Here is a 25,586-nt window from a genome sequence, read left to right as displayed (position 1 = left end):
AACTATGGGTGCCCTCTGGAAATACAATACCTAATACCAAAATAAAGACAATTTAGCTGTCAATAGAAATACAATATATTTCTCCCTTCTGTTTGCTTCAGTTCCTTTTGACAAGATGTCACTATTGGGATTTCCTCTTAATATATTAAATCTGACATCAAATTACTGCTTTAAGAACCTGATAGGAGTCCAATCTGGTTAAATTAAAAACGAAGCCAATAAACCAATGCAAGAAAACAACAGACGTTCACCATTGAAAAAGGCTTTCAGGATATTAAGTCTGCTGGCTTTGTGGCCATCAGGTTAAGCTTTAACTCACTGTGGATAGATAGGAAAAGGGAAAAGTTTGCACAGGAGCAGGATTCTCAACACTGATCACTGCCAAGACACAAAAAGTCAGCACTGGGATGTTTATTAAAGTTAATTTTTACTTTTGGGTCTCCAAGGGCATTAACACCAAAAGTTATAAATCTTATTCTCCCCCCCTCCACCAGAGGCCTAAAGCTAAACTTCATCTGGTACATATATACTTGAGCAAGACATTACTTTGCATTCTAGTTGCTGTATTATTCTGAGCAAATGAATACAGGTTATGTTCATACTAAAATGCATGAAGAACAATCGGAAGCAGAGCTAAAATACTACAACTTTAGCTTTCAATTTTTTTTTAACTTAAGTAAAAAGGATAGGTAATCATTTAAGCTGTAAAAGTTATGCACCCACCCCATATCAATAAAATGTAACTGAACCACAACAAAGAGATTATGATACCCAAGCTTGCTATGTTTGCACTTCTGAGCCAAGAAACATTGTCCTAAAGGTGCAGGCTGCATTTCCAAGTAGAATGGAAGCAAAGTCAGAATACACTGTTGCATGTAGTCCTTCTCACCACATCTCACATACAGGCCTTGCCCTTTCAGAAGACAGATTTTGGAAATAAGTTTATTTTCCTATCTTGGAAAGCAAACAAAATAGAGAAATTTGCTAACAGAAAACTAAGTTTATATATTAGAAGCAATCAAGTTGTATGTTATACCTCAAAGCAGTAATGAAGCGAACCAGCTTTATAATTCCTCCATTTTACAGCTATTAAGTAATACATAGCTTTGGATGCTCAAAACAAATAAGTGACAGTACCCAGATGAGAGAGATTTCTCTCTTATCCATGATTAAGATAATGAGTATATTTGACATTTAAGTTGCTTAGTGCAGCATTCACTAAATTCCATTTTCAAAACAGTATAGAACCAGCTATTGAATACCTTTTCATGGTATAGTATAGAATCCCCTAACTCTCTTGAGAGACCACTTGTGTTATTTTATTTTATTTTATTTTTTTGCCAAAGAAGATCCCCATAAACCAGCTGAATGAAAAAAATGACTCAATCCTCCTTCCATCCTCATCATGGAAGAACCTCTAGTCTGAGTCAGGAAGCTCAGCGGGGTTCTCAGGATGAACTAGAAGGAAATCATTTAAGAAACCTCTTCTGTCAAGGACACAGTTTACAATGGCGTCATAAGGGAAAAAATGAAGACATTCACTGGGTCAAAATACTGCATAAATTATTTCCCTCTTGAAATCACTTCCTTGAACTGCACTTTCCAAAACATCAAGCATTCTTCTTTGATATTTGCTCATATTAAATCAGAACTTTTTTGCTTTCATGAATTTTCTTCCAAGGTAATCTTTACAAAGCTCATAAACTGGGGGTGGGGACAGAGGACGGAGCAAAACTGGTTCCATACCAGTTTAAGAGCATTGCTTTTTGCCGTGGAAAACTTCCCCCACCAGAGTCAGAGATCCACCAAAAACCGGCTTCATAATAATCTTGGGAACAATCTAACTTTCCTCTATTATTTTTTTTTTAACATCATTAACTTTAGTCAAATTCAAACAAACAAAAAAAAACCTGTGGGAGAGTTACCTAAACCTAATTTCCTTCTGCAGTTTGTGTGAAAGCGCTTTTGAGACGTGCTCAGCCACCAGAAGCTACTCTTCTAAAGAAGCAAGTTCAACTCCCCCAACTCTCATTCATGCACCCTCCCCCCGCCACCCCCCCACCCCACCCCACCCCCCCCCCCCCCCGCCACACACACACACCCTGGGGGGAGGTGGGCCAGGGCTTCTCCAGTAGCACAAGGTGCATTTAAAACCGGTTAATCGCTGAAGGTAGTTGAAGAGATGTATGTATTCCTTTCTAAAATTCAGGGATTGCTTCAATGAAGGGGTGAGCAGAGATGGAGAACCAAAGCCCTCCTTTCTCTTTTATCCATCAACACACTCCTCAAGATAAAGCAAGCTAATCCTCATAGAAAAGGATAGATCTACAAACTGATGGGATTCCATGCCCACCCCTACCCATCATAGGTTTACCAGTCCTCAAAAGAGGATGTGCCAGGCTGTATACTCCTATAAAAGCAGTCTCCAAGTGCTTTAGATCAGAATTTGGAAACTAAAGCCATGATCTGTAACTATTTCACCTTAAAGCAAGGAAGCATAGTCAATATATCTGTTGTCCTTATATAGACTCCAAAGGAAGCACACACTGATCTCACAGGGGAGGCATAGAATATGCCCTGCTTTAACTGATGTTGCACTTCTAAGTGACTGCCTTTCTCCACAATTCTGAAAAGGCAAAGCAGATATTTAATGTTCTCAAAATACTGACCCAAAATCTAAGTTTTAAAACTTAGGCAATTGACCTTTCATTCAATAAATGTCTTCCATATCTAGCAGAAGAAATCAACCACAAAGCAAAACAAAATAATCAATTTCCTACTTTTAGGTTTTAAAATGGAGAGGAACATGTAACCTCAATTTATGGAAATTCACAAGCCAAGAGATTTAAGCAGTCCCTCCCTCATTCAAAGTACTTCTAGCCTATGCAAGGAATACTAAAAATGTGAGACAATGTCTTAAGGAGAGGACTAGAGAGAGGAAATACACATGAAAAATTAGTCATACACCATCCATCAACATCAAATGAAGACTATTACCTTATAACAATAACAAATAATAAGAGAATAGTGCCATGGTCAGCTCATTTATTCACTATCAGTGCTACAAAATTCAGTTTCATCTAAGTTTCCATCTATCTCTTCTACTCAAAAACAAACAAAAAAATCCCACCACCTAATTATTTAAACAGTGCACAATGGTTAGAACTGAGCTATGAATGCTATGAATATTCAGATCCAGTGAGTCCAAGAATCTAAATTAATTGTTTCAAAAGCAAACAGATGCTGCAAGTGACACACGGGCAAGATTTTACTACCCCAGATTATACATCACAGATGATGGCTGCATTTCTCTTAGCACTACTCAGGCAGAGTGGCCCAGCTTTGGGGTTTCCTGAAATCCAAAAATACCTGCAATTTTCTCCGTATATTCTCTCTCGGGATCTCAAAGATTACCTATTCTCCCACAAATACAATGTCTAAGTGAGCTTGGACCACATTCCAGCTACAAGTGAAGAAAATGCACATTTACCACTTGAGAGATACACTCCCATGATGCAGACTAAGAAAACAGCAAGACAGCATGGCCTTGGGGACTTCCCTGACAGTCCACTCGTTAAGACTCTGCACTTCCAATGCAGGGGGCACGGGTTCAATCCCTGGTCGGGGAACTAAGTTCCCACGTGCCGTGCAGTGAGGCCAAAAAATTAAAAAAAAAAAAAAAAGGACATTGTAGCTTTGTTCCTAGTTCAAGGGCACATCTGAAGGCCAGGCAGAAAAGCAGAATATGTACAGTCCTCCTATTTCAATTACTAGCAAATTGAACTACCATACTGATAACTCGGATTTTTACATCTTGTAGCAAAGTACTTTTAGCAGAAATTGCTTTTTGTGCATTTAGACTGAGGCTTTGCAGTTCCCTTTCAACACCTATCTCAGCATTAAAGAGGCAGCCTGAAAGTAAGGAAATGCTGCAGGGCAGCTCAGAAGTCAGGCAGGCACTGCTCTACCTGCGTGACCTCAAGCAAGAAACAGACTGGCTGGGCCTCAGTTTCCTGAACAAATGTGAAAAATACAACTACTTACCTATTTAAGTGACTGAGAAGAGTCAGAGGTAATCCAGTTACAGTTGCTGTGCCTGGCACACAGCAGTGTCCAATTTAGCTATTACCTCATTTTGTTCTTAATTAATTTAAGGGTTCAGACACTGAAATCACTCACATCTGAGTTCAAATCCCAGCTTTCTATTATTGAGCTCTGTTAGATACTATTTAATTTCTTAGCTCACAGTGTCTTAATCTAAGGTTTTGATGCCATGGACCCTTTTGGCAGTTAAATTTCAGTCAAGGTTAGCATAAATAAAGATGCAACTTTTGTTTCTCATCCAAGTTTTCCTACTACATGGCCTCAAGTTAAGAACCTCTTTCTTAGAACAACCAATAAAATGGGGGCAGGGGATAAACCACTGAGTCTAGAGGATTAAATATACAAAGCACATAGAGGCGCTCTATATAGTGAAGTTCTTTTTCTTCCTAGAAAGTTCTATCTCTTAGGAAAAAATTTCAAAGTCTCATCAAGCCCAAACTTTAAGCTTAAAGCATCTATTTCTTTGAGTGACCTATCTGGGTCTTCAGACCTGAAATGTGTTTAGCCTTGTAAGATTTCCCCCAAATCACTTTATTACATCAAAAAGCAACTTGACGAGCTCTCATTAATTTAAATGTGACACCAAAGTACTTTCCAGTAAAACTGAAAGTTTAAAAGGAATATATCTAAATTGTAGGCTTCCTTTAGCACCAGCTGCTGTCACAACTAAAATGAAATCATACACAACAGTTTGAATTTCATAAAAATCACTAATGCCTTGTCATCACTCTTAAAGCCTCATTACAAAAAAAGTAACAAACCATGGAAAGTCAGGGCTGGAGGTTCTTACAATAGCGTTCCTCTGACAGCAACTGCAGTTCATTATCCTCTCCCCTTCACCAACCCCGATACATTCCTGGTCTTTGCCTACTCAGCAGATTCACGCAAGCTGTGCCGTTTTATGTGCAATCGTACATTCTGGCAGTAAAATTTCCAGTCACTTACCAGGCAAATTCTCAACCACCTCCCCCAAGGCGAACTGTTTCACATTAATCGATTTCTAAAATTCTGCTCAAGGCATTAGCGGAGAGGGGGGGAAAAAAATCAGGAGAACCAAAAGGAGGTGCACAAAGAAACTAAAGGACAATTTGGGCAAAGGCAGACAAGTTAAATCAACTTGATTTTTCTGAAAATAATTATTTTTGGAAGAGAAGAGAAATTTAACTTTAATCTTAACTTTAACTCAACCCCCTCCTCTCTGCAGAAATTGTCTAGTATGTTCTCCAAACTGTCTTTTATCTGACATAAATAAAGAACCACAGCATCAGGAATGATGAGAAAGCAATGACAAAGCTGCTTCCTGCTCGTCCTCTTCTTAGCACCCCAACCCTTCCCTTGCAACCTTCAATTCTCCTAGCCACTAACATATTTTAAAAGTTTCTCTCGGTGCCTCCCTTACCTTGACTGGGCTGCCATAATTCAGTTTATAGAGCTCAAGGTCTCCTGTCCATCAGAGCCTTCCACCCGCGGCCCTTCTGCCAGCGCCGCGCTCACCATTTGCCGGGGCCGGGCGGGGACGATTCCCCAGCGCGACTCCCCGATGTTACGGGACTACCTGCTCCCGAGCCCGGGCGTCCTCAGCGCAGCCTCGGGCTCCCAGCGTATTGGCTCGCGCTAATCCTGATGGACATCCGGGCACTGGGGCCTCCGCAGGCAAACTACACTCTGGACCGGCCCGGGGAGCTTCGCGTCCGGATTCAGACCGAGTGAGATCCCTCCGGGCGATTCCGGAGAAGGGAAACCGAAGGGCTCCCTTCGCGCAAAGCCCACCAGCACACAGCTCCCGCCAAGCAGCACGAGAACTCCGGCCCGCGTCAGAAGGTAAAGGAAATCGTCCTTCGGCTCTGTTAAAGTTGTCCGAGTTCGCCTGGACACCCCCTTCAACAAAGTTCTGGTGGTACGGTCCGCCTCCTTAAAAGGGCACGGCGCTCCACCGGCCCAGCCCGAGGCTGCGCCGGGCGGGGGCGCAGAGCCCGAGCGCCGACGCAGCCCAGCTGGCTCGACCGCGGCGGAGCCCCGCCTGCAGGCTCCTGGTTACCACTCTCTTGCCAGGTTTTAACAATGTACAAACACACACTGCCGGAACACGCAGTACCCGGGCGCTCAGAACTCCAGCCCCAATTTGAATATTTGTTGAATATTGGGTCCCAAGAGGCTGAAGTGAACAAGGAATAAAACAACAACAGTAAAACACGTTCGCTACGTTTGATCGTGCCAATGCTTGCAGTCAGGAAATGTGCAACTAACGCACACTTGTTTGACTTTGTTAGCTTTCAGTTTTGATTTCGTTACATTGAAACAAATATGTACAAAGCGCCGTCTCTTTCTTTTTTTTAAAACGCCCTCTCTTTTATTGGACAATATTCAGATTAAAAGGAAACAGCAACTCAGATGGTACTTAAAGAAGTAATTAAGGAACTGACAAATTTTTAGAAAATGACTGAGGATGCAAGCCAACAATATATTAAACACTGTAAGTACAAACGAAACCGTGTCCTACTAAGGGGACCAGGGAAGGCATTTAAATTTAAACTGTGCCTAAAGCTAATAAGCAGGGAAAAACGTCGTTGGGCAGGGGAGAGGTTGGGCTTCAGCGTCTCATGCGGACCAGCAGCACACTGTAGGAGCTGCAAACTCCAAATGAATGCTGAGTGAATGCCGGCCCCGTGGACTCCCCATTCTACCTAGAATCATGACAGTGACACCATCTCACAAAGAGATACTCCACACTGTACTGCTAAGGAGCCATGGATACAGACATATTGACATCTGCACAAAAACTGCAAAGCTGGGGGGTGGGGGCTGGCAGGTGGGAGGAAGGCCCAAAGCATCTCTATGGTGGGTCTCAAAGTGTGATTCGTGGTCTACTGGGAGTCCCCAGGACCTTCTCAGAGGTCAAGCTATTTTTAGAATAACACAAAGACATTATTTGTCTTTTTCACTGTGCTGACATTTGCACTGATGGTGCAAAAGCAATTGTGGGGAAACTGCTGGCACCTTAGCACTAATCAAGGCAGTGGGTCTTCACTCATTAGCAGTTTAAAAAAGAAAAAAAGGTCAGTTTTCTTTACACATGTCCTTAATGAAGGGAGCAGTAGGAATTACTACTTTTCTTAAATCTTGACCCTTGAGTACAGGTCATTTTAATGTTCTTTGTGACAAAATGGGAAGTCCACATGAAGCACTCTGCTGCTGCAGAGTGAAGTACAGTGGTTGTCTAGAAGAAAAGCACTTGTATAATTGAGCTGCAAGCTGAACTAGCTGTTTTTTTCATGGACTACCATTTCTACTTGAAAGAACAATTGACGAACTGTGGTTATTCTGACTTGGGTATCTGGCAATCATTTTCTCAAAAATGAACAAAGTGAGTCTGTTTTTTCAAGGAAAACAACTGACAGTATTTATTGCCAATGATAAAATTTGAGTTTTCAAGCATTTTGGAAAACTTGACATCTGCCACTGCGAGCCTGTCAGCTTCCCAATACATAAAGACTTTCCCGATGAGGTAAGGACAGTAATGAATGTGGTTGTGGAAGACCTGTGTACGGACTTCCCTGGTGGCACAGTGGTTAAGAATCTGCCTGCCAAGGCAGGGGACACGGGTTCGAGCCCTGGTCCACAAAGATCAGACATGCCACGGAGCAACTAAGCCCGTGCACCGCAACTACTGAGCCTGCACTCTAGAGCCTGCGAGCAACAACTACTGAGCCCGCGCTCTAGAGCCTGTGAGCCATAACTACTGATGCCCACACGCCTAGAGCCTGTGCTCCGCAACAAGAGATGCCACAGCAGTGAGAAGCCAGCACACCACAACAGAGTAGCCCCTGCTCGCCACAACTAGAAAAAGCCCGTGCACAGCAACGAAGACCCAACGCAGCCAAAACTAAATTAATTAATTAATTAATTAAATTGTAAAAAAAGAAGACCTGCGTAACTCAGTGACCAAAATTTTCTAAATAGTACAAAATCGTGGGGCTTCCCTGGTGGCACAGTGGTTAAGAATCCGCCTGCCAGTGCAGGGGACACGGGTTTGAGCTGTGGTCCGGGAAGATCCCACATGCCGCGGAGCAACTAAGCCCGTGCGCCACAACTGCCGAGCCTGCGCTCTAGAGCCCGTGAGCCACAACTACTGAGCCCACGTGCCACAACTACTGAAGCCCGCACACCTAGAGCCTGTGCTCCGCAACAAGAGAAGCCACCACAATGAGAAGCCTGCACGCCACAATGAAAGAGTAGCTCCTGCGCACCACAACTAGAGAAAGCCCACGCACAGCAACGAAGACCCAACACAGCCATAAATAAATAAATAAATAAATAAAATTTTTAAAAAATTGTGCATGGGTAAAAGATCCATTGACAGTGCAGGACAGACCAATGGATTTTAATATATCAAAAAAAAGTTCAATGATATGATTTCAAATTCCACATTGCAACTAACCTTTAAGAAACTATGACTTGTAGAGTTTTGATATAATATCAAAAAAGGTATTAAAATACTCCTCCGTTTTCTGTGTTAGGCTGCATCTTCTTCATATATTTCAACCAAAATAACATTGAACACAGAAGCAGATGAGAATCCAGCTGTCTTCTATTAAGTTTAGACAGTAAAGAGATTTGCATAAATGTAAAATAATGCCAATCCTCTTACTAAATTTTTTATTTTGGAAATAGTTTTTTTTTCCAAATAAAAATATTATTTAAGTTAACAGGTAATGGGTTTACTATTTTAAAGAATTTAATATTTTAAATATCTCAATTTTAATTTTTAATACAGCAAGTGTCAATAGATAAAACACACACATACAAAAACTCTTTGGGGTCCTTAATAATTTGAGGGTGCAAACTTATTCCATGTCATTTGTTGATACTTGTTGATACTTCCATGTCTCCTCCAGCTCTCCACAATCATCATGGCTTCTCTTATATTAAAAGTAATACTATTATATTATAGCTATTCCTGTGTAGAATCTTAGCACCGAGATCAGCTTTGGTAAAATATCAAATCACCTGTGTCATGTGTTAAAACCACAGACTCCAGAACTAGTGAATCAAAATCTTTGTAGGGGGAGGTCTCAGGGATATGCATTTCAACAAATTCTCCAGCTAATACTTGTCTGCTTACATGTGAGAACGACTTGCTTAGATCACGCATACTTAAAAGATAAAGGTGAGCTCTTTGATTCAGTATTGGTTTATAATCCCTCAGTCATTTTAAGTATCATGGTTGGACAGCATTTATTTTCATTCATAAGAAATCTCTATCAGACAATAAAATACCACTGCACACATGTATTCTTTTGCAATAGGAGAATGATAAACCTTGAAGGAAACAAAGCATAAATTTAGGCAAAAGTCTACTCCCAAAAATTTTTTGCTTGCCATTTTCCCCCATCTTTCTCTTGTTCTAAATACCAACTATGATCATTTATCCTTTAAATTGATATCAGACATATAAGTAAGCAGAAACAATATTGCATAATAGCATTTACTCACAAAATTTCCATTTATCACTGGCTAGAAATATAACATCACTTATATTAAAATTACATTTTTCCCCTGTGAAGATGAGGAAATAAAAGAATACAGCAAATATTTACACACACGGAAATATGAAATCAACAGCAGATCGGGATTACACCTGAAATTCCCAGGGCTCTCAAGATCATTTGTAACGTAAATTAGTGAGAGTAATTTGAAACAGATGTGGGATTACACTCGATTTGTAATAGATCTAACAATACTAGAGGAAAGTGCAGGAGAAATTATTCTGGAATTGGATACTGCATGTGGCTGAAGAAGTATGGCAATACACACGTGGGTGTTATTATCTCCAAGTGTTTTGAAAACATCATTGTATCCAACCCACAGTCTTGTTCAGCAGTGAAACTGAACAAAAGACATTCTTAACCTTTTGGGGGTACAGAATTCTTTGGCTTTCTGATGAGATTTGAGGATACAGACCTATGCACATGACATTTGCTATACTTTGATGTTCATGATCCCCCTGCAGCTCACTTAAGGAGGACCTGAGGCTCTGTAGACTTTAGGTGATAAATCCCTGGGCCCTAAGGTGCACTCAAAATGGACCAGCTAATGGACCCAATTTACCTTACAAATAATGGGTACGATCACCTGTCAATCTTCACTGCCCCTTTAAAATGTTAGGACTGTCTTAGTAATTGCCCAGTACAGTGAAGTTTTGTGGGTTTTTTTTTTTTGGCCCTGCCGCTCAGCTTGTGGGATCTTAAGACCAAGGACTGAACCTAGCGAAAGCGTGGAGTCCTAACCCCTGGACCGCCAGGGAATTCCCTACAGTGAAGAATTTCTAATGAAAATAATGGAAAGAGGGAATACCCTTCTAGTTGCTAGATGGGATTCTGCCCTATTCATGAATTGCCTAATAAAGCCAATTCAAAACAAGTCTTGAAAAAAAAAAAAAAAAAAAAAGGAAAGATGTTACATGACAGCAAAATATCATCTATATATCGAAATAACAAGTTTCTCAGTATGGTGAGAATATGCTAATCAGTTCTACATTTCCAGAATTCACCAAGCCTACAGTGACCAAGTATGCTAACAACAAAAAAGTAAGGTATACAATTTAATAAACAGGGCAGAATTTATAAGGTGAGTGGGACAGACTGTTTTACTACCTGAAATGGGTTCTTGAATCACAAGAGTGCCTTTTTATTAGCTCTTTAAATTAATGAGCTTTATAAATGACACTTGCACACATGTAGTGGCAACAACAGATGGCATATGTAACAATATCTTAAGTACAATCACAAATGTGCCCTACATATTGTTATCCAAGAGTGAAAACAGAATCATCTTTCAAGTGTTCCATCATTTATTTGGCAAAATATAAACAGGCATATGTTTTAAAATGTATGTTTATATTATTTTTTTTTAATTTAGGAGATAGAAAGCAAAATCTAACATACTTTAAATTTAAAAAAACATTTTTTTTAAAACAAGTTGCCTTAATCAGGACTGTTAAATATTCATTCAATGCATGCGTTTGGTCCACAATAGTCATTCAATGATACTACTCTTTAATGGCATTTTTGGTCTAACAGTTACATCGGTCAAGTCTAAGAATTTTTACTTCATTTCAATGGGATGTTGTTTAATGAGGACACTGCAAAAATCACTTCACCAAAAGAAGAGTGCTCAAGGTGCCACTGGACAGTCACAAATAAATCAGACACAGGAAAGGGGAGGGGAGACCAAGGAGGAGAAAAAAGATGAGCCATCTCGGGTGGGCAGAGATAGCAGGGAAAACTGGATAAGCATCGCTGGAAATTAACTAGCTCCCCCTTCAGCTACGACCTCAACACAAAACAGTCCTCCCCTTGCTGGTCCTGAGAAAGACCTCTTCTTCCCCAGCTTTACTCCACACTTTTCAGGTCCTCTACCATGATCTTCAAATCAGGGGTACGTGGAAGTCCTCAAGAGGGGTGAGGGCAGAGGTTTGAAGCAAATCTATTTCCTGGTTCTTCATTCCCAAATGCCCTCTTTCCTGAAACGAGGGTTCAGGCTTTCCTCCCACTTCCACTTGCCTTTCCCTACTTGATCAAGAAAAGTAGGCCTCTCACCCATTCCAAATCACTCTTCTAAGTGTACATTGCTCCAGGGTGCAAATACGTCTGAAGCCCCAGAGGAACAGTTCTATGTAGGAGGGCAGTCCCTGAGCTCAAATCAGGAGAAACTCATTGGTGGCTCCTCATCTGACATATCCAGGTAACCAACCTGGAGCAAGGCCCTGCCTCACCAATCCAGCTATATATCAGAATTATGAAATGAGATGGAAGTTTTCTCTGATACGATTCAGCTGATAGGTTTGAGATTGAAGACTTCCAGTTTTTCAACATTCATTTGGCGGGGACACAAGCAAAAAGGTTTAAAGACTACTGCCCAGTGTCACCTCTTCCTTCACTGAAATGTCTTTTTCTCTACTCCTGGTCTACACTTTTCCTATCTTCTTCTGTTTGTGCATAGATAAAACATTCTTCCTTCACCTCCCCAATACCCCTGCCCATCCATACCAGCTGACTTATTTATTCTCAGCCTACAAACAAGCTCAAGTTTCCCCAACCCCCAACCCCACCCCAACATGTAACTGAGCAGGACCCTATGGGGTCTTCCTGGGACAGACCCCTCCCCCATATCTTCTGCTTTAGCTCCTCTCTGAATTACCTAAATAATAGTATCTGATGCACATTTCCTGAGTTGTTTTTCAGATGCTAAAACCACCACCAAACAAAGAAATTAACTACTTGATGATCCCGAGCACATACCCCCCAGACCTACTGGTGCCTAAGGATTGATAATGTTAACTCCTGTGACACCACCTTGTCACCCCACCATAAACCAATCAGAGAACAGTGCACGAGCTGATCACTTACCCTGGGACGCCCCACCCTCACCTGGCCTTTAAAAATGCTTTGCCGAAACCCTTTGGGGAGTATGGGTTTTGTTTCTTTGTTTGTTTGTTTGAGCATGAGCCACCTATTCTCCTTGCTTGGCCCTGCAATAAACCTTTCTCTGCCCCAAACTCCTACATTTTGGTTTGTTTGGCCTCACTGTGAATTGGGCATATGAACTTTCGTTTGGTAGCGCATACTTAAAAAAAAAAAAAAAAAAGTCTTTTTATTTTGGAATAATTTTAGATTTACAGAAAAGTTGCAAAGAATTCTCATATACCTCCCCGGCCAGTTTCCCCATTTTCATGTCTTATAGTACCATCTGTCATTTGTCAAAACTGAGAAATCCACATTGGTATACTACTATGAACTAAACTCTAGACTTATTTTGATTTCCATTAATATCCTCTTTCTGCTCCAAGAGCCAATCCAGGATATCACACATTGTACTGTGTGACAGTTTCTCAGTCTTATGACTTTGACAGTTTTGAGGAGTTCAGGCCAGGTGTCCCCATCTGACTTTGTCTAATGGTTTTTCCCTTCAAGGGAGGGAGGGACTTATGCTCCACTCCTATGGGGTGGTAGTATCCACACATTACTTGGAATTCTTTTGTAAGAAAGATTTACTTCTCCATTTATTAATTTATTCAATCATTTATTTATAGCAGTATGGCATATACTCACAGATACTTACTTTATCCTTTGGGCTATAATCCAATACTCTACGATTTACTTTATTGCTCAAATTGTTCTGGCTCTGGCCACTGGGAGCTCTTCCAGTTAGCCCCTCATCCCTTTGACTTGCTCCCATCCTTTTGTCTTTTAAGCACTTCCTTACTTTCTGGTACAAGGGGCTCCAGGCTCATCTTCTATTTTCTCTACCACAGCTTTCTCTAGAATCAGCCATTTCTCCCATATATCAGTCTTCTCCCCCTAAAAGCTAGTGCCCAATCTCCTGCCATTGCAGCCAAACTTCCTAAACGAAGAGTGGTCTGCTTCCTTTGTGACCCCAGTGGCCACCTTCCTCAAAACTCTCCTCTGTGGACTTTCATGATACCTCTCTATTTGGAGGGACCTCATTGTGTTTCATAATTCTTTCTGCTCACACATCCGGGATCCAATATGAGATGCTAGAAAACGTCCCTTATCTCTCAGTCTACATGCTGTCTTGGACAAAATCATCAGTGACCCTCCAGAAGTATGACTCTAGCCCAAGCCTCTCCCCACAACTCCAAGTCCCTTCTTCCCAGCTGCCCAAAACCACTTTCCTGGGTATAAAAAGGCACTTGGGATTCTGCCCCAAATGGATCATTCACTTAGTGAAAAGTGTCACCTTAGAGATGCCAAGAGCCACCTATCATTCAACCTGAGCTGCTTCTTGGGTCTGCAAAGGGTGGTTTCTCTACAAAGGGAGGGGACAATGTCTCCTTCACCAAAGAAGGGACTGGTGCGGGGCTGTGGGGGGGTGGTGTTGCTGGTTCCATTCTTAGGAATAAAAGCAGAGGGCAGAATTCAAAGAGGACTTCCAATTAGCAGATCAGGAGGGATGTGGGTCACATAAAACTAAAAAATTCCATTATCTTTATAATGTATTTAACTGTAATGATCAGCAATTAACTTCTTAAAATAAGATCTGCCTCCTTAAGTTTTTTACTAGTAAAAACCAGGGAGTACGCACAATAACGAGTATGCAGGGAGTGTGCAGGGTAGAGCGGTGATGCCTTTAAAAAGGAAAGGCAAACAGGTTAAAGGAAAGAGACAAAATTAGCCTGAGAAATGGTCCCAGGCCAGGCAGTGACCCCCGGGCAACTCAAACTCAACAGGGCCAGAATTAACATGACTCTAACCCATTCCTCTCCCCTGGTCCTAGTCACCAATCACCCAAACTAAAGATCAGTCACTCCCTCCTTTTCCTGGCTCTTCCTGCACATGTAATCACCACCCAAATCCCAAAGGTCTCTTGAGATACTAAAAGTGCAGTGGTGTCATTGCAGGGAGATCTTACTTGAAATACTTCTCTGTTTTCTTAAATTTATACAACTAGTCTCGAAATGCTTTTTCTCCCCCTGGGTTGAATATGCTTTCACTCTCTTGTTTTACAAAAATATTTTATGACATAGAAAGATATAGTATAAAGTTAAAAAAAAAAAAACACAGCAGTTGCTATACAGTGCATCTGTTATGAACCCACTTCACCAAAACTGAAATAGACTGACTGAGCCTCTGTACTAAATGCTAGCCATAGATATTCCTGGCTGGAAGGATCAAATGACTTGTCTTATTCTGGGCATTTAAAAATATTCTAAGTATTATAAAATGAACACTTACCCGTAATTTATGTTTTTTACAATTGTAATAATTTACAATTATTGTAGAAAATAAACTATGATGAAATCTTAGCTCCAGAAAGGAGACCAAAGGAGATCATCTAATCCACTTCTCCATGCAAGAATGCTCTTTCTCTTCCTAGACTGGCCTGTTTGCATATCTCCAGGGACATGTGTTGTAATTACAAGGCAACCCCTTCCACTGCTGGCCAGTGATAGCAGTGGAAACTTCTGTGCTCCACAGAGCTAAAACTGGCTTCCCTGCAGCCATCATCCATTGCTTCTACTTCTGCCCTCTTGATTCTAATATAGCCGTCCAGCTTTCCTATGCTTACTGTTGGATGGTGTATGTTGCTCTATCCTTTGCCTTTATACCTATGCATGTTCTTATTTTTAAATACATCTATTGGAAGTAGATGACTGTGTTTGGTAAAACCCAGTCTGCTGGATCTCTGCCTTGTAACTGATATGTTTAGTCATTATTTTAATTATTGATATGGTTGGGTTTAAGTTCTATCAACTTGCTACTTGTCTTCCATTTGTTTCTTTGGGTTCCTCCGTTGCTCCATTCTTTCATTCTTTTGCAAACTTTCAGGCCCCACCCAAACCTACAGAAGCAGAAACTCTGTTGGTGTGGTCCAACAATTAGAGTTTCAACAAGCCCTCCAGGTGATTCTGTTTCACACTAAAGTTTAGTAACCACTAGAGTCAATATTGTACCAATTCGCTAACTCTTCCATCATCTAATTCCTACTGGAAATTAAAAATAATCATAAGGTCTTCCATTTTTTCTAGAACAGCTAACATTCTCTAAGTTCAGGTTCTTCTTCATACATCATCATACTTTTTCAATAGCTTAATGAGGATTATTTCCCTTGCCAAATCTCTCCCCCCCACCCGGCACTTAGCCTTCAACCTCATTGCCAGAATATGGAATATATTGTTCCTAAAATATACATCAGATGTTACTCTTAAGAAAGAAAGAGAGAGAGAAAGAAAGAAAGGGAGAAAGAGAGAGAGAGAGAAAGAAAGGGAGAAAGAGAGAGAGACAGAAAGAAAGGGAGAAAGAGAGAGAGAGAAAGAAAGAAAGGAGAAAGAAAAAGAGAGAAAAAGAAAGAAAGAAGGAAAGGGAGAAAGAGAGAGCAAAGAAAGAAAGAGAGAGAGAAAGGAAGGAAGGAAGGAAGGAAGGAAGGAAGAAAGAAAGAAAGAAAGAAAGAGAGAAAGAAAGAAAGGAAGGAAGGACTTCCCTGCCTCCAGGCTGAAGATTACAGGGGCATCCAATACCCTTTGCAATTTGGCACATCAGTAGCTTTCTTTCTCTCACTCTCATTTTTTTCTTTCTAGATCTGAAAATGATGAATGTATTTATTTAAAGCAGAATTTTATATTATATGTAGCATTTGGCAAACATATAAAAGAAATTGTCATCTTCTTAGAAAAATGGAAGGTAACATTGATAAAGATAAGATCCCATATTTCATGCTATTTCTCCAAAGCAGCATTTTTGACCCAAAGTTATCTCAAGTGAAATCAGAGACATAGATGCCACAGACAGGAGATTCTTTCTCCAGGTTCATTAAAAGCTCAAAGCAGTGGGATTTACTACACAATACTATGATGTTAGTTGTCACTTTGAGTTGCAAACAATATTAAAACTGAAGCAGATGAAAATATTACATCCTCTATGCTATTTCTTTTTTTTAATTTAATTTTTTATACAGCAGGTTCTTATTAGTTATCTATTTTATACATATTGACATATATATGTCAATCCCTATCTCCCAATTCATCCACCACCACCTCTCACTAACCTCCCTCCATCCCCTCCCCACCCCATCACCACAAAAGCCCTCCAGCCAGACAGTTCTCTTGTACCAGCAGTCTTTGCAGAGTATTTTCTCTTTGTTGGAATGGTGCTTCCCCAATTCTCCAGCTGGAGACTTTCTACTATTATTCAAGACCCAACCAAGGCAGCTCTTCTCAGAAGCTTTCTCTGAGATCTTAACCTTCACACTTTTTACCTATCACAAACTCTTACCTCTCATGTCTATCAAGTCGTGAGGCTGGATGGGATTAAGGGGAATGTTTGCTTTTTCAAGGGAAAAGCAGCCAACAGATACTGCAGTTAACGGATAATTACTGAAACAGAGAACTGTGAAGAACTCTGCTGGAGGGGCAATTGGCAAGATTTACTCCTACACATGAATGCCCCTAAACCAGCACAATCTAAGGAGTTCTCCAATCATGTAATCATTGGACTCTGACCTGGGCCCACAAATGAAGCAACTGGAGACCAGTGAATTATTTTCAACATTTGAAAAAGTCCACAGGAAATCACATAACTGCCCATGGAAAGCGTGTGAGGGACGCTGCTTTGGGCCTTTCTGGAGCTTATGCCAACTGAGTGTGGCAACACCAGTTAGCTCATGCTGATCAGGAAGTCCAATTGACAGCTGTAGGTGGTTTGATTTGATTTAAAAATAGAAAAACAAACAAAATTGTTTAAACATAGTTTGTATGGTAGAGGGACTCTTTCAAAACATGAGATACAAAGAAAAAGAGAAAACAGTAATAATTAATAACACACACAGAGTACATCACTTTGAAGACAGGTACTTCCCTCTTGGATGTGAACTAATGAAAACAATTCAGATCCTTCAGACTGAGCAGGAGTTCACAACCTTGGCTACACCTGAGAATCACGTGGGGAGATTTATAAATTCCTGACACCCAGGCCATACCCCAGATCAATTAATCTCTGGAGGTGGGACCCATGCATCCGTATTTTTAAAATGTCCTCAGGTGATTTAATGTGCAGCCAAGTTTGAGAATCTCTCCTTTTGAGCCTTGCTCCTCCAAGCATGGGCCACAGAGCCAGAGCAGCAGCGTCCTGCACAGGATGCTTGTTAGAAATGCAAAATCTTAGGTTCCATTCCAGATCTACCAAATCAGAATATGCATTTTAACAAAATTCCTAGGTGATTCGTATGTCCATTAAAGTCTGAGAAACAGGGAGAGGAACCAAGACGGCAGAATAGAAGGACGTGCTCTCACTCCCTCTTGCGAGAACACCAGAATCTCAACTAGCTGCTGGACAATTATCGACAAGAAGACATTGGAACTCACCAAATAAGATACCCCACATCCAAAGACAAAGGAGAAGCCACAATGAGACGGTAGGAGGAGCACAATCATAGTAAAATCAAATCCCATAACTGCTGGGTGGGTGACTCACAGACAGCAGAACACTGATACCACATAAGTCCACCCACTGGAGTGAAGGTTCTGAGCCCCACGTCAGGCTTCCCAACCTGTGGGTCCGGCAACGGGAGGAGGAATTCCTAGAGAATCAGACTTTGAAGCCTAGTGGGAATTAATTGCAGGACTTCGACAGGACTGGGGGAAACAGAGACTCCACTCTTGGAGGGCACACACAAAGTAGTGTGCACATCGGGACCCAGGGGAATGAGCAGTGACCCTGGGGGAGACTGAACCAGACCTACCTGCTGGTGTTGCGGGGTCTCCTGCAGAGGCGGGGGGTGGCTCTGTTTCACCGTGGGGACAAGGACACTGGCAGCAGAGGTTCTGGGAAGTACTCCTTGGCGTGAGCCCTACCAGAATCTGTCATTAGCCCCACCAAAGAGCCCAGGTAGGCTCCAGTGTTGGGTTGCCTCAGGCCAAACAACCAAAAGGGAGGGAACCCAGCCCCACCCATCAACAGTCAAGGGGATTAAAGTTTTACTGAGCTCTGCCCACCAGAGCAACAGTCAGCTCTACCCACCACCAGTCCCTCCCATCAAGCCTCTTAGATAGCATCATCCACCAGAGGGCAGAGAGCAGAAGCAAGAAGAACTACAATCCTGCAGCGTGTGGAACAAAAACCACATTCACAGAAAGACAGACAAGATGAAAAGGCAGAAGACTATGTACCAGATGAAGGAACAAGATAAAACCCCAGAGAAACAACTAAATGAAGTACAGATAGGCAACCTTCCAGAAAAAGAATTCAGAATAACAATAGTGAAGATGATCCAGGACCTCGGAAAAAGAATGGAAGCAAAGATCGAGAAGAGGCAAGAAATGTTTAACAAACACGGAGAAGAATTAAAGAACAAACACACAGAGGTGAACAATACAATAACTGAAATGAAAATCACACTAGAAGGAATCAAGAGCAGAATAACTGAGGCAGAAGAACAGATAAGTGACCTGGAAGACAGAATGGTGGAATTCACTGCTGCAGAACAGAATAAAGAAAAAAGAATGAAAAGAAATGAAGACAGCCTAAGAGACCTCTGAGACAACATTAAACGCAACAACATTCGCATTATAGGGGTCCCAGAAGGAGAAGAGAGAGAGAAAGGACCCGAGAAAATATTTGAAGAGATTATAGTAGAAAACTTCCCTAACATGGGAAAGGAAATAGCCACCCAAGTACAAGAAGCGCAGCGAGTCCCATAGAGGATAAACCCAAGGAGAAACACGCCGAGACACATAGTAATCAAATTGGCAAAAATTAAAGACAAAGAAAAATTATTGAAAGCAGCAAGGGAAAAACGAAAAATAACATATAAGGGAACTCCCATAAGGTTAACAGCTGGTTTCTCAACAGAAACTCTACAGGCCAGAAGGGAGTGGCATGATATACTTAAAGTGATGAAAGGGAAGAACCTACAACCAGGATTACTCTACCCAGCAAGGATCTCATTCAGATTCGATGGAGAAATCAAAAGCTTTACAGACAAGCAAAAGCTAAGGGAATTCAGCACCACCAAACCAGCTCTACAACAAATGCTAAAGGAACTTCTCTAGGAAGGAAACACAAGAGAAGGAAAGGATCTACAAAAACAAACCCAAAAGAATTAAGAAAATGGTCATAGGAACATACATATCGATAATTACCTTAAACGTGAATGGATTAAATGCTCCAACCGAAAGACACAGGCTTGCTGAATAGATACAAAAACAAGACCCATATATATGCTGTCTAAAAGAGACCCATTTCAGACCTAGGGACACATACAGACTGAAAGTGAGGGGATGGAAAAAGATATTCCATGCAAATGGAAAACAAAAGAAAGCTGGAGTAGCTATACTAATATCAGATAAAACAGACTTTAAAATAAAGAATGTTACAAGAGACAAGGAAGGACACTACATAATGATCAAGGGATAAATCCAAGAAGAAGATATAACAATTATAAATTATATGCACCCAACATAGGAGCACCTCAATACATAAGGCAACTGCTAACAGCTCTAAAAGAGGAAATCGACAGTAACACAATAATAGTGGGGGGCTTTAACACCTCACTTACACCAATGGACAGATCATCCAAAATGAAACTAAATAAGGAAACAGAAGCTTTAAATGACACAACAGACCAGATAGATTTAATTCATATTTACAGGACAGTCCATCCAAAAACAGCAGATTACACTTTCTTCTCAAGTGCGCACAGAACATTCTCCAGGACAGATCACATCTTGGGTCACAAATCAAGCCTCAGGAAATTTAATAAAATTGAAATCATATCAAGCATCTTTTCTGACCACAACACTATGAGATTAGAAATGAATTACAAGGAATACGATGTAAAAAACACAAACACATGGAGGCTAAACAATACGTTACTGAATAACCAAGAGGTCACTGAAGAAATCAAAGAGGAAATCAAAAAATACCTAGAGACAAATAACAATGAAAACACGATGATCCAAAACCTATGGGATGCAGCAAAAGCAGTTCTAAGAGGGAAGTTTATAGCTATACAAGCCTACCTAAAGAAACAAAAAGTCTCAACTAAACAATCTAACCTTACACCTAAAGGAACTAGAGAAAGAAGAACAAACAAAACGCAAAGTTAGCAGAAGGAAAGAAATCATAAAGATCAGAGCAGAAATAAATGAAATAGAAACAAAGAAAACAATAGCAAAGATCAATAAAACTAAAAGCTGGTTCTTTGAGAACATAAAAAAAATTGATAAACCGTTAGCCAGACTCATCAAGAAAAAGAGGGAGAGCACTCAAAACACTAAAATTAGAAATGAAAAAGGAGAAGTTGCAACAGACACCGCAGAAATACAAAACATCCTAAGAGACTACTATAAGCAACTCTATGCCAATAAAATGGACAACCTGGAAGAAATGGACAAATTCTTAGAAAGGTATAACCTTCCAAGACTGAACCAGGAAGAAATAGAAAATATGAACAGACCAATCACAAGTAATGAAATTGAAACTGTGATTTAAAATCTTCCAACAAACAGAGGTCCAGGACCAGATGGCTTCACAGGTGAATTCTACCAAACATTTAGAGAAGAGCTAACACCCATCCTTCTCAAACTCTTCCAAAAAATTGCAGAGGAAGGAACACTCCCAAACTCATTCTATGAGGCCACCATCACCCTGATACCAAAACCAGACAAAGATACTACAAAAAAAGAAAATTACAGACCAATATCACTGATGAATATAGATGCAAAAATCCTCAAAAAGTACTAGCAAACAGAATCCAACAACACATTAAAAGGATCATACACCACAATCAAGTGGGATTTATCCCAGGGATGCAAGGATTCTTCAATATATGCAAATCAATCAATGTGATACACCATATTAACAAATTGAAGAATAAAAACCATATGATCATCTCAATAGATACAGAGAAAGCTTTTGACAAAATTCAACACCAATTTATGATAAAAACTCTCCAGAAAGTGGGCATAGAGGGAACCTACCTCAACATAATAAAGGCCATATACAACAAACCCACAGCAAACATCATTCTCAATGGTGAGAAACTGAAAGCATTTCCTCTTAGATCAGGAACAAGACAAGGATGGCCACTCTCACCACTATTATTCAACATAGTTTTGGAAGTCCTAGCCACGGCAATCAGAGAAGAAAAAGAAATAAAAGGAATACAAATTGGAAAAGAAGAAGTAAAACTGTCATTGTTTGCAGATGACATGATATAGACATGACATAGAGAATCCTAAAAATGCCACCAGAAAACTACTAGAGCTAATCAGTGAATTTGGTACAGTTGCAAGATACAAAATTAATGCACAGAAATCTCTTGCATTCCTATACACTAATGATGAAAAATCTGAAAGAGAAATTATGGAAACACTCCCATTTACCACTGTAACAAAAAGAATAAAATACCTAGGAATAAACCTACCTAGGGAAACAAAAGACCTGTATGCAGAAAACTATAAGACACTGATGAAAGAAATTAAAGATGATACCAACAGATGGAGAGATATACCATGTTCTTGAATTGGAAGAATCAATACTGTGAAAATGACTATACTACCCAAAGCAATCTACAGATTCAATGCAATCCCTATCAAATTACCAATGGCATTTTTTATGGAACTAGAACAAATCATCTCAAAATCTGTATGGAGACACAAAAGACACCAAATAGCCAAAGCAGTCTTGAGGAAAAAAACGGAGCTGGAGGAATCAGACTACCTGACTTCAGACTATACTACAAAGCTACAGTAATCAAGTCAATATGGTACTGGCACAAAAACAGAAACATAGATCAATGGAACAAGATAGAAAGCCCAGAGATAAACCCATGCACATATGGTCACCTTATCTTTGATAAAGGAGGCAAGAATACAGTGGAGAAAAGATAGTCTCTTCAATAAGTGGTGCTGGGAAAACTGGACAGCTACACATAAAAGAATGAAATTAGAACACTCCCTAACACCATACACAAAAATAAACTCAAAATGGATTCGAGACCTAAATGTAAGACTGGACAGTATAAAACTCTTAGAGGAAAACATAGGAAGAACCCTCTTTGACATAAATCACAGCAAGATCTTTTTTGATCCACCTCCTAGAGTAATGGAAATAAAAACAAAAATAAACAAATGGGACCTAATGAAACTTCAAAGCTTTTACACAGCAAAGGAAACCATAAACAAGACGAAAAGACAACCCTCAGAATGGGAGAAAATATTCACAAACAAATCAATGGACAAAGGATTAATCTCCAAAATATATAAACAGCTCAATATTAAAGAAACAAACAACCCAATCCAAAAATGGGCCGAAGACCTAAATAGACATTTCTCCATAGAAGACATACAGATGGCCTAGAAGCACATGAAAAGCTGCTCAACATCACTAATTATTAGAGAAATGCAAATCAAAAGTACAATGAGGTATCACCCCACACCGGATAGAATGGGCATCATCAGAAAATCTACAAACAACAAATGCTCGAGAGGGTGTGGAGAAAAGGGAACCCTTTTGCACTGTTGGTGGGAATGTAAACTGATACAGCCACTATGGAGAACAGTATGGAGGTTCCTTAAAAAACTAAAAATAGAATTACCATATGACCCAGCAATCCCACTACTGGGCATATACCCAGAGAAAACCATAATTCAAAAAGACACATGCACCCCAATGTTCACTGCAGCACTATTTACAATAGCCAGGTCATGGAAGCAACCTAAATGCTCATCAACAGACGAATGGATAAAGAAGTTGTGGTACATATATACAATAGAATATTACTCAGCCATAAAAAGGAACGAAATTGAGTCATTTGTTGAGACGTGGATGGATCTAGAGACTGTCATACAGAGTGAAGTAAGTCAGAAAGAGAAAAACAAACACCGTATATTAACACATGTATGTGGAACCTAGAAATATGGTACAGATGAACCGGTTTGCAGGGCAGAAGTTGAGACACAGATGTAGAGAACACCAAGGGGGGACAACCGCGGTGGGGTGGGGATGGTGGTGTGCCGAATTGGGCGATTGGGATTGACATGCATACACTGATGTGTATAAAATTGATGACTAATAAGAACCTGCAGTATAAAAAAACAAACAAACAAACAAGAAAAACAAATAATACTTAACTTTCTTTGGGTTATTTGCATGGAAATATGTTAATATAAATGTTTCAGACATTACATGAAATTTCTAAAAATCTTTTATGTTCTGGTATAATGTTATAAGTCATAATTCTAGTTATTACTTTAAAATGTATATCTCAGAAATAACTAAATTTCCTTGTCAATTGCATTATTATGAACTTTCATCAAATCTTTAACCGTGGTCATTTTTAAGTCTTTTGTCATTTACAGACAGTTCTGGGTGTACTCTGATGCTTTTGCAAAAATGTTCCTATAAAAGGGTTTCATCTTCAAGGAATTCATGGAAAAGACTCTGACAAGTACAGGTTTCTGGTAACTGACTATACTGCTGAACTGAATGAATAAGCATTTTCAGAACTCTTATGGAAAACTGATGATTTCATAAAAGTGCTAACAAAAGATCAAGATAAAAAAAATTAATTACATGGGAATGAGTGAACTGATGAGGATGATTATAATTTTTGTGACTTTCTGTTTGAAAAAAAAAAAAAATCCCACAAGGACTCAGAGGCAAAAAACATACAAATCAATTTTCACTGCAAAGTAAAGGAGCGGTTACAGTGGAGGATTACTGGACTGAATGTCAATATTATGACATAGTATGAATGTGTTTCGTGTTTGGTAATTGCAATCATTGCTGCTTTTGTTGTGGTCATCCATTTACAATGCTTGGTGTCAGTTTATTTATCTCTTGTAAAAATAAAATACAGTGTGTGTGTGTGGAAAAAAAAAAAGAAGTCTGAGAAACATTGCCTTATAAAATACAGAACATTTAAGAATTGCTTAACCCAGAATTATTTACAATTGCCAAGATATGGCAGCAACCTAAGTGTCCATCAATGGATGAATGGATGAAGAGGATGTAGTATATATATACACAATGGAATACTACTCAGCCATTTAAAAAAAATGAAATTTTGCCATCTGCAGCAACATGGGTGGACTTGGAGGGCATTATGCTAAGTGAAGTTAAGTCAGACAGAGAAAGACAAATACTGTATGATATCCCTTATATACAGAATCTAAAAAATACAACAAACTAGTGAATAGAACAAAAAAGAAACAGACTCACAGAGGTAGAGAACAAACTAGTGGTTACCAATGGGGAGAAGGAAGAGGGGAGGGGCAATTTAAGAGTAGGGGATCAAGAAGTACAGACTATTATGTATAAAATAAGGATATATTGTAAAACACAGCGAGTATAGCCAATGTTTTATAACTATAAACTCAAAAGTTGAGTATAACCCTTAAAAATTGTGAATCATTTTATTGTACACCCATAACTTATATAATATTGTACATCAACTACACTTAAATATTATTAAATTAGTATTCATTTAAACTATTATTTTAAGGTATTTATTAAGATATTATCAAATTATAAAATCTTCCTTAAAGTAATTGTTACAATTAATTAGATTTACAAATAAGATAATAAATGGAAAACTCAACAACAACCAAAAGAATTGCTTAACCTCTCAGAGACAAGTGACCGATATTCCCTCAATATTCAGTCTAAAACATTAATCTCTAAACAATGTTTTGGAACAGGCTTCTCCGTTGTAGGAGCCTTTTCCATCCCTTCAAGCAACTCTCAAATTTTCCTGATTACACATAAGAAAAGGGAAAGATTTAAGAACTGGAAGAAAGAGGATATTTCCCAGTCTTTCTCTGCAGGGTTGTTTTTTTCTTTTTGTGAGGGGGGAAAAGAAATTACATACACAGACAAACCACAATGATCAATCAGTAAATTGCAGCTTATAAATTACACTAAGATCTGATCTCCCCATACATAAAAGACATTATGTCAACTACT

The 25,586-nt window shown here is 39.7% G+C and overlaps 1 protein-coding gene across 11 annotated transcripts in view; it reads right to left on the bottom strand.

The window, feature by feature from the left end:
• Positions 1-25,586, bottom strand: part of AFF1 (ALF transcription elongation factor 1) — a 209,790-nt gene that overhangs the window by 124,914 nt on the left and 59,290 nt on the right. Inside the window, exon 1 of one of the 11 annotated variants that reach the window (XM_082463229.1) lies at positions 5,504-5,758. The exons of 9 other annotated variants lie outside the window; for them this stretch is intronic. In XM_082463229.1, the coding sequence (XP_082319355.1) occupies positions 5,504-5,520 (17 nt within the window). In that variant the 5' untranslated portion in view covers positions 5,521-5,758. Of the gene's footprint in view, positions 1-5,503; positions 5,759-25,586 lie in introns of those variants that run through there. One more of the 11 variants, XM_082463231.1, reaches the window with a different exon arrangement.

This window comes from Balaenoptera physalus, assembly GCF_965194825.1.
Source record: "Balaenoptera physalus genome assembly, chromosome: 5".
NCBI classification, from domain to species: Eukaryota; Metazoa; Chordata; class Mammalia; order Artiodactyla; family Balaenopteridae; genus Balaenoptera; species Balaenoptera physalus.
The sequence above is the reverse complement of the archived record's forward strand: the minus strand, read 5'-3'. Positions and strand labels throughout refer to the sequence as shown.